At 38.1% G+C, this 14,018-nt stretch overlaps 1 protein-coding gene across 3 annotated transcripts in view; it reads right to left on the reverse strand.

Moving 5' to 3' along the window:
- Positions 1-3,164: 3,164 nt before the first annotated feature.
- LOC148364774 (synaptotagmin-2-like) overlaps positions 3,165-14,018 on the reverse strand; it is a 45,018-nt gene continuing 34,164 nt past the window's right edge. For all 3 annotated transcript variants that reach the window (XM_088338973.1, XM_088338974.1, XM_088338972.1), the window contains exons 7-9: positions 11,592-11,709; positions 9,005-9,138; positions 3,165-6,669 (exon numbers count right to left, since the gene is read on the reverse strand). In XM_088338973.1, the coding sequence (XP_088195099.1) occupies positions 6,454-6,669; positions 9,005-9,138; positions 11,592-11,709 (468 nt within the window). In that variant the 3' untranslated portion in view covers positions 3,165-6,453. The remainder of the gene's footprint in view (positions 6,670-9,004; positions 9,139-11,591; positions 11,710-14,018) is intronic.

Here is a 14,018-nt window from a genome sequence, read left to right on the forward strand (position 1 = left end):
TGCTGCATAGCATCTGAGTTAGCTCAAGGTGTCTTTGAAGCCTCCTCAAACACATGAAAACAAAATCTTCAAAAAATTCCTGGATATTCTCATCCAGAATTCGTAGCCTAGATGGTAAGGCGCCCGCTTTGAGACTGGGAGGTCGGTGGTTCGCGCCCCGGCCAAGTCATTCCTAAGACTTAAAAAGTGGTCGGCGGCGCCCTCTGTTGGCTGCGGCTGCATCGGCTCGCTACAACGGGTCAGGTGCAATCGACATTTCGTTCTGTGTACATTGTTACACAGAATGACAATACAAGGAAATTATTATTATTATTATTATTATTATATTGTAATTTAATCCAGCAATGTTTGTTCCCTACTGGTTGGCATCGGTATTGTCACATATTTTCATGTAAACTCCAAGGTTAAGCAACTTGAAAACAATGTATCCTATAACTGTGGATGATTGTGTTATGACCACTGCCCCAAGCATAGGAAACATTAAAGTAAACCAATTGTAACAAGTATAGACAAAGAAGAAGTTAAGAATTTAGTAGTACCTTAATTTAAACATGTCATTTGAGTTGCAAGTGATTGGATCTTTAAGAAAAAAACAAACAAAACCAAAATAATATAAGAAGCTACTTAGAAAACTAGAAAACTAATCATATACCTAATTGGTAAAATGGCGGCGCCCTCTGTTGGCTGCGGCTGCATCGGCTCGCTACAACGGGTCAGGTGTATCGACATTTCGTTCTGTGTACATTGTTACAAAGAATGACAATACAAAGGAAATTATTATTATTATTATTATTATTAAATAAAGTGAAATATACGTTGAAAGGGTTGTTCTATCTTCAGAATGTGATACCATCTTGTTGCTGGCAAACAGTGGGAATACACTAATGCAGGGGTGTCAAACTCATTTTAACTCGGGGGCCACACAATAGAACAAACATTCTGTCAGGGGCCGGACTAATATATTGAAGAGAAAAAAAAAGAGAGATAAAGAAATAAGAGAAAGAGGGAGGGAAAAGGAGAGAGGGCGGGACAAAGAAAAAAGAGAGAGAGAGATGGAGAGAGAGATGGAGAGAGCGTGACATACAAAAGATAAAAAGTCGTGAGAGAGGGGGAAAAGAAAGGGAGAGGAAGAAAGAAAGACGGAAGGAGAGAAAAGAAAGCGCGAAGGGTATGAAGAGAGAAAGAGAAAAGAGAGAAAAGGAAGTTAGAGCAAAAGATGTTAAAAGACAAAGAGAGAGAAAGAGACAAAGAGCAACAAAGGAAGAGAAAAAGAGACACAGAGAGTGAAAGAGACAGAGACAGAGTGGGAAAAAAGGGGTGGAAAAGAAAGAGAGAGAGAGAGAGAGAGAGAAATAAATACAAGTACAGTGTCTTTGTGAAAGGCACCTGGCTTTGGCAACATCAAGTTGACATATTTCAACCTGCAGCTTGTTTTTTTCTTGCGCTTCTCTGAGTGTCGTCTCGCGGGCCAGAATAAATCCCTTAACGGGCCCGATCTGGCCCGCGGGCCGCCTGATTGACACCTGTGCACTAATGCATCCAGCATCAATGCTGTTGTATTTTTACCTTTTAATTATGTACATGTGAGTTGGACACATGCTGACAACGCAGAAAACACGATTTTTGGGTGTAAATTTATAATAAGGGTTGGGTAAGGTTACTTTAACTGGATTACTTTCAATTACTTTTGGATTACTCCAATACCAAATATGCTAAAAAAAGACAAAAGAAACTAAATATGGATAAAATGACTACATTTTGTGCAGGCTTGGGGAGTAACGGAATACATGGAAGGGCAAAAATGATGTTGGCAAGCTGTTTGGATTTATTTTCATTTTGTTTCTGTCGCATTTTATGTTAGTTTTGCCGGAGATCAAAGAGATCAAAGCCAGGAGAGAAAGCTTACCACGTGTTTGGAGTCATGATTTTATTCATATTTAGTTTATTTTGTCTTTTATTAGCATATTTGGTATTGGAGTAATCCAAAAGTAATTGAAAGTAATCCAGTTAAAGTAACCCTACCCAACCCAGCTCAGTAGCCTAGATGGTAGTGTGCCCGCTTTGAGACTGGGAGGTCGCTGATTCGCGCCTCGGCCGACTCATACCTAATTGGTAAAATGGCGGCGCCCTCTGTTGGCTGCGGCTGCATCGGCTCGCTACAACGGGTCAGGTGTATCGACATTTCGTTCTGTGTACATTGTTACAAAGGATGACAATACAAAGGAAATTATTATTATTATAATTTATCACTAATTCTAGTTAAGTCAGCCATCCTGCCATATATTTCTCAACAGAATGTCTGTCCCCTGGTGGCCAAAATGGGAACTTGACAGAGCGAAAATGTATTTGGAATCAATAAACTACATTGAACATAAATGAATACAGTGATAAAAAATATCTCCCCCTGTTGCTGGAAACACCTTTCTAAAGTGTAATTTTTTGTTTCATCGCGCTGTATCAATTAAGTCCTGCCAACCAATTTACCAATTCATTTCTAAAGGGCATACCTGACCCCTAGCGGCCAAATGCGGAAACGCAGGTATTTGGGATGACTGAACTGCAATGCTTATAAATTAATAATTTGATAAATAAATATCTTGCCCTGTTAGAAAATAATTTAATCCACGTAATTTCTTGTTTTATTCCTCATTTTACAGTATATGTTGAATAAGTGTCCGTAGAGTCATGAAACCCTCCCTTTCAATTTAATTTTAACTCTTAATCTCAAACATTGGTCCATATGCCTGTGGAACTAATACTGAGCTCTTCAACAGTGCTAATTTTAAAATGGACATTATGAAGAAGGGAATTAGCGAGTGGGGCTAGGTGATTTATAGGCCACCATTTCCTGAATTTTGGTGGCTTAATGATCAGCTCAAAGAGACGGATTTTTCCCACTAATTGAATCGCTGATCTAATATCTCTGAAAATACATTATTGAACAAAATACTGATTAGCCTGCAAGGATTTCTTTGCAGGGTCTTACATTTAAAAACATATTTTTATTGTAAAGTGCTACTTTTATTATTCTTAAACTGCTAAGATGGAATGACATTTTTTTCTTCAATTTTGAGAGATGTTATGAGATAGAAGTTTTTTTTTTTGTTACAAGCAGGGTTGGGTAGGGTTACTTTAATTTGATTACTTTCAATTACTTTTGGATTTCTCCAATACCAAATATGCTAATAAAAGACAAAATAAACTAATTATGAATAAAATGACTAAATTTTGTGCAGGCTTGGGGAGTAATGGAATACATGGAACGGCAAAAATGATCTTGGCAAGCTCATCTCATTAGCCGTACCGCTTATCCTCATTAGGGTCACGGGAGCCCATCCCAGCCATCTCCGGCAGTGGGCAGGGGACACCCTGAACTGGTTGCCATCCAATCGCAGGGCACACGGGGACCGACAACGCACTCGGCCATTCACACATAGGGACAATTTTTGGACCGGCCAATTCACCTGATATGCATGTTTTTGGAATGTGGGAGGAAACCGGAGTACCCGGAGGAAACCCACGCAAGCACGGGGAGAACATACAAACTCCGCACAGGAAGTCTGGAGCTGGATTTGAACCCACGCAGGAGGTTCCCAAGACCTTAGAACTGTGTCGCACACGCGCTAACCACTGCGCCGCCGTGCTGTTGGCAAGCTGTTTGGATTTATCTTCACTTTGTTTCTGTCGCATTTTATGTTAGTTTTGCCGGAGATCAAAGAGATCAAAGCCAGGAGAGAAAGCTTACCACGTGTTGTGAGTCATCGTTTTATTCATATTTAGGTTTTTTTGTCTTTTATTAGCATAGTTGGTATTGGAGTAATCCAAAAGTAATTGAAAGTAATCTAGTTAAAGTAACCCTACCCAACCCTGGTTACAAGTTTGACCAAATAAATTAACTAAGGCACCCCTGTACTAAAACATTACAAATACTCTTTGTTACTTTCCATGCGCGTTCTAGTGGTTTGGATCATTTGAATAAAACGAACCTCAGTGAATGTCAAAGCTGCTGGTGGATCAAGGGTTGGTTGTATGTGATAACGTGATGCAGGAGTAGTTAGTTGTCAGGGCACACTGTAAATCCATTTCTGCATTCAAAATGTAGTTGAATAACACAGTGTTGCACCATTTAGTTGAGTAACTGACAATATAAAGAGAAAAGGCTCTCCTGGAGTAAATTTACCTTGACATTGCTGCTTTTACCTGCCGCCTTTCTCAGTCTGAGGCTAAGAGACTGAGAGAAGAGGCCCAGGCTGCACCATGCTACTTCTGAGACAAGGGAATGAGAATTTGGCCCACAAAACACGAGATGTATTCACCCTATGTTTCTGCCCACAGCTTTTGCTCAGAAAATGCTGGTCTATAGGTGTTCCCAAGAGACAAGAAGAAATCCTCAGGTTCGAGAGCCGTCTCTCGGATTCCACTTTAGCTTCAACCTCAGTGGAACTATTTAAATCTAGGCTTAAAACACTAATATTCAATTGCTTCTGAATGACCTTTGTTTCATGTTGATGATGTCTGTGTATTGTTTGTTGATGCTTTTTGTTTTCCCTTGCCTTCATGTAGGTTTTGGATCAGGGGATGGTGTAGTAATAGTCTAGTCTGTACAGCCCTTTGGGACTTCTCGTGATTAAGGGCTACACAAATAAGCATGACTTGATTTGACTGGACTATATACATTTGATGTACGCATTAACAGTGTATGTTTCCTTACTTATGTTTTCCCAATATTAAAAAAAAAGAATGGAAATCACAGAAACCAGTTTTTTACTCTTTTCAAGATCACTATTCTATAATGACAAATTATTTTGTGACATACTCGACTTGCCAAATCCAGTCCCTTCATTTCTTATGCTAACTAAAACCCAAATCAAGCCCAATCGAAAACACTAATATTGCACATTTATAATTATGCTCGATTTAAGGTGAGTCGGGTTTTTACATCCATGCGGTCGTTTCGATTGGCACAATTTCAGTGTCCTAGTCTACATGTCACTGATATTCACTCAATCCTGGAAGCGCATCTCAAAAACATTGGATTATCCCCCGTTGCATCCAGATGCATAGACTAACAAGCCACCTTGGGTGACTTTTAATACCCCATCGTAAAGGAGGACTACCGTAAATTCCGGACTATAAGCCAATACTTTTTTCCCAAATGTTCAGCCCTGCGGCTTATCCGGTGAAGCGGCCAATTTATGTAATTTTTCTAACGGCCGCTCATGACGAGGAAGACTTGAACTCCTTAGATTATGCAAAAAATGTCTCTATGACGAATCTTTCAGATGGCGAAGAGACCTTTTATAGCGACAGTTACAGAGAGGAAGATGAGGACGGAATGCCGCGAACTTAACAATTACAGTATGCTTTTTTAACAGATACGTTTGATATGTTGCGTGCGTGTTAATATTAGCGTGTTGGTACCTTTCAAAGGCACAGTTTGGGATGAAAGTTATATTATTATTATTAAAGCTATGAAAACTCTCTCGGTGTACCGTCTTTCTTTGTAAATATGTGTAACCATATATAATATGTATTTGCAACTGTATATTTTTGTAATGTATTTATTTGTATTTATTTGAGACACTTATGCTGATTTTCACGAGCGAATAAGAAAGAAGGAGCGGAGCAAACGCGGGCTGATGGGAACTGGGGACGGGTAAAGGTGAGTGTTTGTGAACGCAGGAGACAATAGTGGATATATATTTTTCCCAGCCTTACCTTTGGAAATATACACTTTTTTTCCTTGGATTACTTTCAATGGGTACCGTGACTCTGCAGGTCTGCATCAAATGATAAGTAGCTTGCTCTGTTCACTCCTAGGATCAGCCCGGTACAGCAGTATCACCAGGAATGATGCAATAGCACTGATAGTTTCTTGGATCTTGGACTAGGATCTTTACTCAGTTCCTTGATTGGGACCAAGCATCACGGTCTGTTGGTTTTGTAGAATATCATGAAATGACCAATAGTAGAGAGTAGACGGTTGATAAAAAACATGTGTCAATAAATGTATATAAAGTCCCCCGTCATCAGAATGGTGTACCAGTGCGGCTTATGTATGTACTAAGTCGGTTTTCCTCCCGAAATGCAGCTTGTGTATTTACTAAGTCGGTTTTCCTCCCGAAATGCGGTGGCTCCAGCTTATAATCAGGTGCGCCTTATAGTCCGGAATTTACGGTATGTCTTTTATTAAGCCTTCATAGAGCCAATTTTCTTCGGGAAACGTGAGGTGTGCAAAGTTCTTTGTCTAGTGGGCGAAGCATGCTCTACAAACTAAGGCAAACTTTAAGACTTCTGTCTAGATGAATCACTGCAATCTCATGTTGGGTAAGCAGCCGACACTGATGGGATAGCTTGAAAACCCAAACTGAAGCATTCGGTTTCATGTCGGGTTCAGTCATGCAAAGTTTCAGTAATTGAAGGACGGGCTCGTGTGTTTTGGGATTCTGCCGGTTACTTCTTTGCCGCCAAGGAAGCCAGCTGGCCATCGATGTCCTCCTCTGGTTGCAACGCGTGCCATTGGGCGATTGGGCGGCGCGGGTTGGCAAGCATGTCGGACCAGTGTTTGAGACCCAGCCCGGTGGCCTTGCTGCCCACGAAGATCTTCCCGATGGCATCATTTTTTCCGATCTTGTCGTAGTCAAACACCGTGACAGCGACCAGGATTTTCTGCAATTGTTATAATTGTATTGCAACATTAGAACAGCAAACCAGACACCCGTGCCGTTCTCATAACGGTCCATCTAAATCTATCTAAATTTAGTTTTTCAGGAAATCCTGCAACACTTATTTGCATCCGCAGAGGCTGAACAGAGGCAACTCAATCTTCTTGTTGCAATTTTGAATCGGAAATACTTTTTTAGTACTAAATAAAAGATTGAATTGGATAAAATGATCAAAACAACCAACTGGGACTAGAAGGTTGCTGGTTTGAACCTCGGCCGAGTTATACCTAGGAATTACATCATTTGTACCCATTGCCCTATAAACACAATAGTATTGATCGGACCCAAGTACTTGCCTCGTATCAATAATCTTAAAAAAAAAATGGATACATCTGCCCACCAGTAAATATAAATATAGAATCAATATGCAGTACTTTTCAGAAGATATAGGGCACGTTTAACTACAATTTACAGTCAAGGTGTCACACAAAAAAAAAACTCGTTTTGGCTGTACAACGCTAAAGAATCCTTTATATAAAAGCTCACTATATAATCTGTGTTCAGTGTTCAGACACTTTTTGATGAATCCACGGAACAAATTGTAAATACACCAAAACACCGGAAGAGAACTTAAAGTTATTTGATTGGATGAGTGGAAGGGATGGGCTATGCAAAAAGTGCAAACAATCCCTCCCATCTCTCGCCCTACTCCGTCTGCGCCAAAGGTAAGCACATCAGGCTCCCTGTTTTCAGAATGTTGTGACGTTTTTACAAAATAATTTGTGTAGCATTTTCATATTTCTACTTTTGACAGGAGATATATTAAGGAGAGCAAAATCTTTAGGCATATTTAAGTTTTTTTTAATATATGCATTGACATAGGAGCAAAGGAATTTGAATGTTATTGTAATGTTAAGTTGTTTAAGTTCAGTTCTGAGTTGTATAATTTAACAAGATATTTTTATTTACAACAAAATAATAAATACTGTTTAAGTGATTTAAGGTTTAGATTTAATATTCTTGTCTGTTTTTATTCATTTTTATGTTCTAAAAACACTCAGTTTGTGTGTTCAATAAATGTTTATCCTGGTTGGCCCGCGACCTTAAGTGTGTTTTGAATTTTGGCCCCTTGTGCAATTGTGTTTGACATCCCTGCTCTAAAACATATCTCAAAAGGGCTGCCACCAACAGTTGAACAGTGGTTATTAATGTATATTCCACATTCATAAATGCTTTAGAACTAGTAGGGCAGGGGTCGGGAACCTATGGCTCGCGAGCCATATATGGCTCTTTCTATGAGTATCTGTGGCTCAGAGACCAATTTGATTGCATGCAAAAGTTCTCCTTCTTGTTCATAACCGGAGTAATCTATCCTATTCAGGTACACGTAAAGCCAAACCAAAGTTAAACTTGAAAGTAACACTTCGCAGTATATATAGGGCACGTTTTCACTATAATTTACAGTCAAGGTGTCACACAAAAAAAGGGGGAAAAAAAACTCGTTTTGGCTGTACAACGCTAAAGAATCCTTTATTTAAAAGTTCACTATATAATCTGTGTTCAGTGTTCAGATACTTTATGATGAATCCACAGAACTGTAAATACGCCAAAACACCGGAAGAGAACTTAGTCATTTGATTGGGTGAGTGGGAGGGATCGGTGGAGCTATGCAAAAAGTACAAGCATTCCCTCCCATCTCTCGCCAAAGGTAAGCACATAAGGCTCCCTATTCTCAGAATGTTGTGACGTTTTTACAAAATAACTGCTTGCATCTGGTTTTGAAACCAATATGTATGAAAAAAAGGGTCAAAAGGAGTTTATCCGATCTTGAGTAATTGCAAGAAAGAGACAAGTTTAAAGTGGTCTGTTTGTTGAATTTGGGACAGGGGCTCTGGCACTATTCTCTTTTCATAATTTTTATCAAATCATTAAAAATAAATGTGCTAAAGACTAAGCTTTTGTCTGGGGCGCCGGTTTAGCAATTTAGTAAATTTGTCTCATAATATATGGTGTGGCTCTTTCCCAAAATAAAATTAATATTTTTTGCTTTTATGGCTCTTTGAGTCAAAAAGGTTCCCGACCCCTGTAGTAGGGGCTTGTGTAACATGATACTGTCAGAGAAGCCTCTGTGTTAACCTCCGCTTTAAAGTGTAATAAATCTGAGTAAAGTAGGATTTTTACAATCATCTTTTTAGAAAAACTGCCTTGCCATCTTAAACTTTGACTTTTTTAATAAGTAAATGTTATAAGTCAGTACTGCGCTAATCACTAGCAAGTCAAGCTCATCGAATTGTTCAGTGGATATGTTACAAAAGCATCAAGTTTGACTTTGACTGTACCTGCATCTGCTCCAGAGGTATTTCAAAGCTGAATGATTCATTATAGTATGGGTTGAGAGTATTCTTCTTCACCGTTGTTTTCTTCTTTTTCAGGCGCTTACCACCCTGCAGCAACTGGATCTTCACATAAGGATCTATGAAAGATGGTATTATAAATAAGGCGTCCTCAGTGTCCACTTGTTTCAGATAATCACAGAAGTAGTGGTCATTTGACCAAGAGTGATGCTTCCTTTGCTTGTTTCCTATTCTTGGACTAGGAACATGTGACCCTCATCTAAAATTGCAATTCTTGACCCTAAGTTTTAAAGGGGAAGTGCAAAAAAATGAAATCCAATGAAACTGAAAATTCTGTCTAGATTAGGATTTTCCAACCTTTTTAAAACTTTTTGAGTTTCCCAAATTAGCACACAGTTGCCTCTCGTCTCAATAAAATGGTGAGGAAAGCGAGCTCTATTTTGGGCACAGAGCTGGACAGCCTGACAACAGTAGCTGAGAGACGGGCACTGGAAAAGCTGCGGTCAATCATGGACAATTCATCACATCCACTACACAGCATTAACTCCAGACAAAAGAGAAGCTTCAGCGACAGACTGCTGTCACAGTCTTGTACCACGGACAGACTGAGGAGATCTTCTTTTCCTCATGCCATGAGGCTCTTTAACACCACCTGGCGGAGTAAAGGCCCACCTTAAACCACACACCCCACATTGCATATTACCGTATTTTTATTGCAGTGTACATTCTGTGTAGCACTATCTAGATACTCCATATAACACATAAGTGTGAATTTCCCTGTGGGGATGAATAAAGTATCTATCTATCTATCTATCTATCTATCTATCTATCTATCTATCTATCTATCTATCTATCTTTCTATCCATCCATCTATCTATCTATCTATCTATCTATCTATCTATCTATCTATCTATCTATCTATCTATCTATCTATCTATCTATCTATCTATCTATCTATCTATCTATCTATCTATCTATCTATCTATCTATCTATCTATCTATCTATCTATCTATCTATCTGTCTATCTGTCTATCAGTTGTATATGCATTTCTAAAACAACATTTCGACATGTTATTACTATATTGTTACTATGTCATTACGAGGTTCATTGCTGAAGTAGAATAGACTTATTCAATCACTAAAAAAATGATTTTACTAGAAAATCCTGATGACCCAGCACTAGTAAGCTCTTTTCCCACAGGTCCGCGGGTATCTCAGCAGTCCTTAGGGAGGCATCCTACTTTGGAGAACAGTTGTCTAGATACCTTCTCAAAGTTTCTTCATTTTCCTCATGTTGAGGTTTCGAGTTTTTCCTTGCCCTCATGTTGGTTCCAGATCAGGGGATGGTGTGATAATAGTCTGAAAAAATAGTCTGTGTAATAACCTGTGAAGCCCTTTGAGACTCTTTGTGATTAAGGGCTATACAAATAAAAATGACTTGATTTGACTTGACTTCATCTGTAACCATTTCAAACAATTTTTTTGAAAATCACACTTAAAAGAGTAGGACCTTCTTTCAAATGTAATCTAAAATGGGATGTTTGAAATGTTTGACAATAAGACAAATAAATGTGACAGAAATACATTAGCTCATACCGTATTTTCCGCACTATAAGGCGCACCGGGTTATAGGGCGCACCCCCAAAAAATAGTTTATGGTCGTATATTTTCCATACATAAGGCACACCGGATTATAAGGCGCTACAATGGGAACGTCGACAAAACAGTCAGATAGTTCAGTCAAACGTATTACCCCCTTAACATTCTGAAAGCTTGCAAAGAAGCAAATACGTGTCGTAGACACGTGCGGATGCGGTGTCCGTACGATGTCACCAAACAAACATTTCTTAGTTTCCATTTTACTTTTTGCTGGCAACTGTGTGGACAGCAAAGTAAGAATTTTATTCCGCAGGGAAACGGGGTTCTTTACTGTGCATATGACAATAGACACTTTGAATTGAATTTAGTTTAAAAATACACTCACCTAAGTTCTCTTGCAGCCATCACGTTCAATAATGATACGTAACCATGGTCTTCTTACAACCGTGAGTGTAGTAAATCCAGGAGAGTAAAATATTTACAAATACAGAATAGTAAAAAATGTTCTCTATGTCGTAGTGCAACCCAACGTGTGATTCACATTCATCTTTTTCGGCCAATTGCAGGCTTTGTTTCCCTCCTTTAGCCTATGCGAGCCTGTAAATGATAAAAAGTATCCGCCCCCTTTACCTCCGAATAACTTTAGCCAATTGCGACTGATTCAAATGATGATTGACACATTGGTTAGGAAATGAAACGCCGGTATATAAATCTCAGCATACACCGCGGACGACTTCGCCTTCGGGGGACAATCTAGTCGGCGGCTGCTTGCTTTAGTTGCAAGACTTTGCGAATGTTGATCCACATATTAGGGGCACTGTATTATAAGGCGCATGGTCAGCTTTTGAAAAAAAATAAAGGCTTTTAGGTGCGCCTTATAGTGCGGAAAATACGGTACCTAAATACACATTGAAGCTAAAGCATGGTAATGGGTAAGTGTTATATTTTGTTTCTGATATAATCTCTTTTTACCTGATAATCCGCAAGCATCCATTTTTTTCAGGTTCTTGGCCTCAAGGATGCAGACGGTGAGCTTGCCAGCAGTGGGGACGTAACGCAAGGAGATGCAGATGTCTCCGAGTTTCTCAGGCTAAAAAAGTACAGAGGTCCCACTTGTCAGGTAAGATGGTCTCTAATTGAGAATATTGAAGAAATAACGGAAATGTTGTCATTGCTTTCAGCAGCTGTGTTACTTCTCCCTTGACGGTTCAACTAATATTTTTGAAATCTTCCATATAGTATGGTGATGACCAGTGTTCCCTCTAAGTTGCGCGCGTGCGCAATTGCGCACTGCTCGCACATTCTCGGCGCACAAGAAAATCTAGCCAGCGCACAAAAATCAAGGCTCAAAATTACTAATTAAGAAGCGAATTAAGTCATAGTTACAGTGCATGAAGGTAAAAATACACGGGTTCCCCTGACGTTGTGTCCTAAATGCGGTATTTTGAAGTCGAGTCAAAGTGGAACGAAGTTGAGTAAAGTTAGTTGAGAACCGGCTTCTTTGGCTCGGCTCACTAAAAGGAACCGTTTTTTTCGGGTCCTAAACGGCTCTTCAGGTTGTTTTTGCTTCTTTAATCCCAACATGACCAAATATTAAGTAAAATTATGCACAAAATGACTTAAAGGAAGGGGGGAATAGAACAAAAAAGAAAAAAAAAAAACACCAAAATGAAAAAGTAGTGAAAAGCTGAGAAAAAAAGAAGGAACAATTTAGAAAAAAGCCAGGAAAAAAAAGAAAGAAATGTAGGAAAAAAGTAAATAGAGAACAAAAAGGTAAAAGTAACAGCTCGGAAAAAAATAAACACAATGAGATTTTTTTTAAAGGAATTAAAAAAAGAGTAGAAAAAAAAACACAGAAAAAAGAATAAAAAGTTTGTGTTGCATTCAAATAATTTCCAATTCTCATTTCGATAAATAGATATCGGGCAGAGCCGTGTAAATAAAAAGTAAATCTTGTTGCCAACATTGTACTTCCACTAAAAAATGTGATTAAGTACAGTTCTGTATCTTACAACCGACTAAATAAGCCCCCAAAAATGTTAATATTATGCGACAAAATATATCAGGAAATAAAAAGAAATGGATATCTTGTGAAAGAATTGTAAGAAGCCCTACAACCTTTGCAATAGTACATGAGTCAATTCATTCAAAAGAGAAAAAAAAATTAGCATTGCCGGAATCTCGGCAAAATGTCAAGTTTCGGACATGTTTGATCATTAATTATCTTGCCACACTTGGGATTGTGGTTGCTCACTGTAGTTTCAAGCATTGCTCACCGACTTTGTGTGAACGCTCAGACCCGTGGAAAATTAGAGGGAACATCGGTGATGAGATCAAGCAAAAAGCAATAAAAAAAAAAAAAAACATACTAACCTAAATAAATAGTTGAGTATTTTAAGAAGAAATTCAAGTCTGTTGCTTATTTTTTAGAAGATTTTCTGTGAGTAACCCCTTAAGTGTCACCGGATTGTAAGAGGGGGACATTTGCAAAACACTGTTTATAGAAATTAAGGTATGCTAAATTGTGATTTTAGTATAATGTCTCAGTTGGTAACAGTATTTGAGAACTGTCTCATGATGCATGTTGTAAAAGTACTTTCCCCCTCTTGTAATTATCTCTTCACTTATATTTTTTGGGGTGGAGAGTGTTTCGCAACATTGTTTGAGCCAAGGCGCACACACTTTCCAGATAAAATTCTAAGCAGGCCCTCCGTCAAAAATCCCTCAAATTATTCAGGCATTTTTTTCCTGGTTTTTATTTTTCGTTTGTGTGTTTTTGTTTTTTTGTTTAATATTAAATATTATCTTGGCTAAATTGACAGTATTAAGTGTTCATTTGTGGTGTTTGTGACTTAGGAGTTAATACAGGTTATTGATTTTTAAGACCTTTCCTGATATTTTATATTTTGCAACATTTTTACTTGTTTTTCAAGTTTAAATATTTTTTCCCTAGGAAAATTACAAAGATAATATTTAAAATGTGCAAGAATAATCTGCCAGTGGAACAATATTATCTTTTTTTTAAGTAGAATAATCAATAATAATAAATACATAAAAATGGTGTATAAATAATAATAACATAAATAATAATGGTTTAATTATGTGCAGTATTTTTTACTTTTTTGATTTCTTGTTTTTTGCAGTGCAGTCTTTAAGAGCCCCATCAAACCTAAAAAGCTTTTGAATAAATTTCCCCTCATGAGCAGATAATTATTATATATCGTTATAAAAATATTTATTTATATCTATATTCACATATTTAATTACAAAAAAGATCTACTGTCCTCTGCTGACATGAATAATTGTTACAATTTTTTGACAGATCACCGGAAGACACTAAAAGATGGCATGCTATTTTGCAATGATAAATTTGTCATTTTATGTGACACATGAGACAAA

Source organism: Urocampus carinirostris, chromosome 6 (genome assembly GCF_059441175.1).
Source record: "Urocampus carinirostris isolate Australia breed hairy pipefish chromosome 6, RoL_Ucar_1.0, whole genome shotgun sequence".
NCBI lineage: Eukaryota > Metazoa > Chordata > Actinopteri > Syngnathiformes > Syngnathidae > Urocampus > Urocampus carinirostris.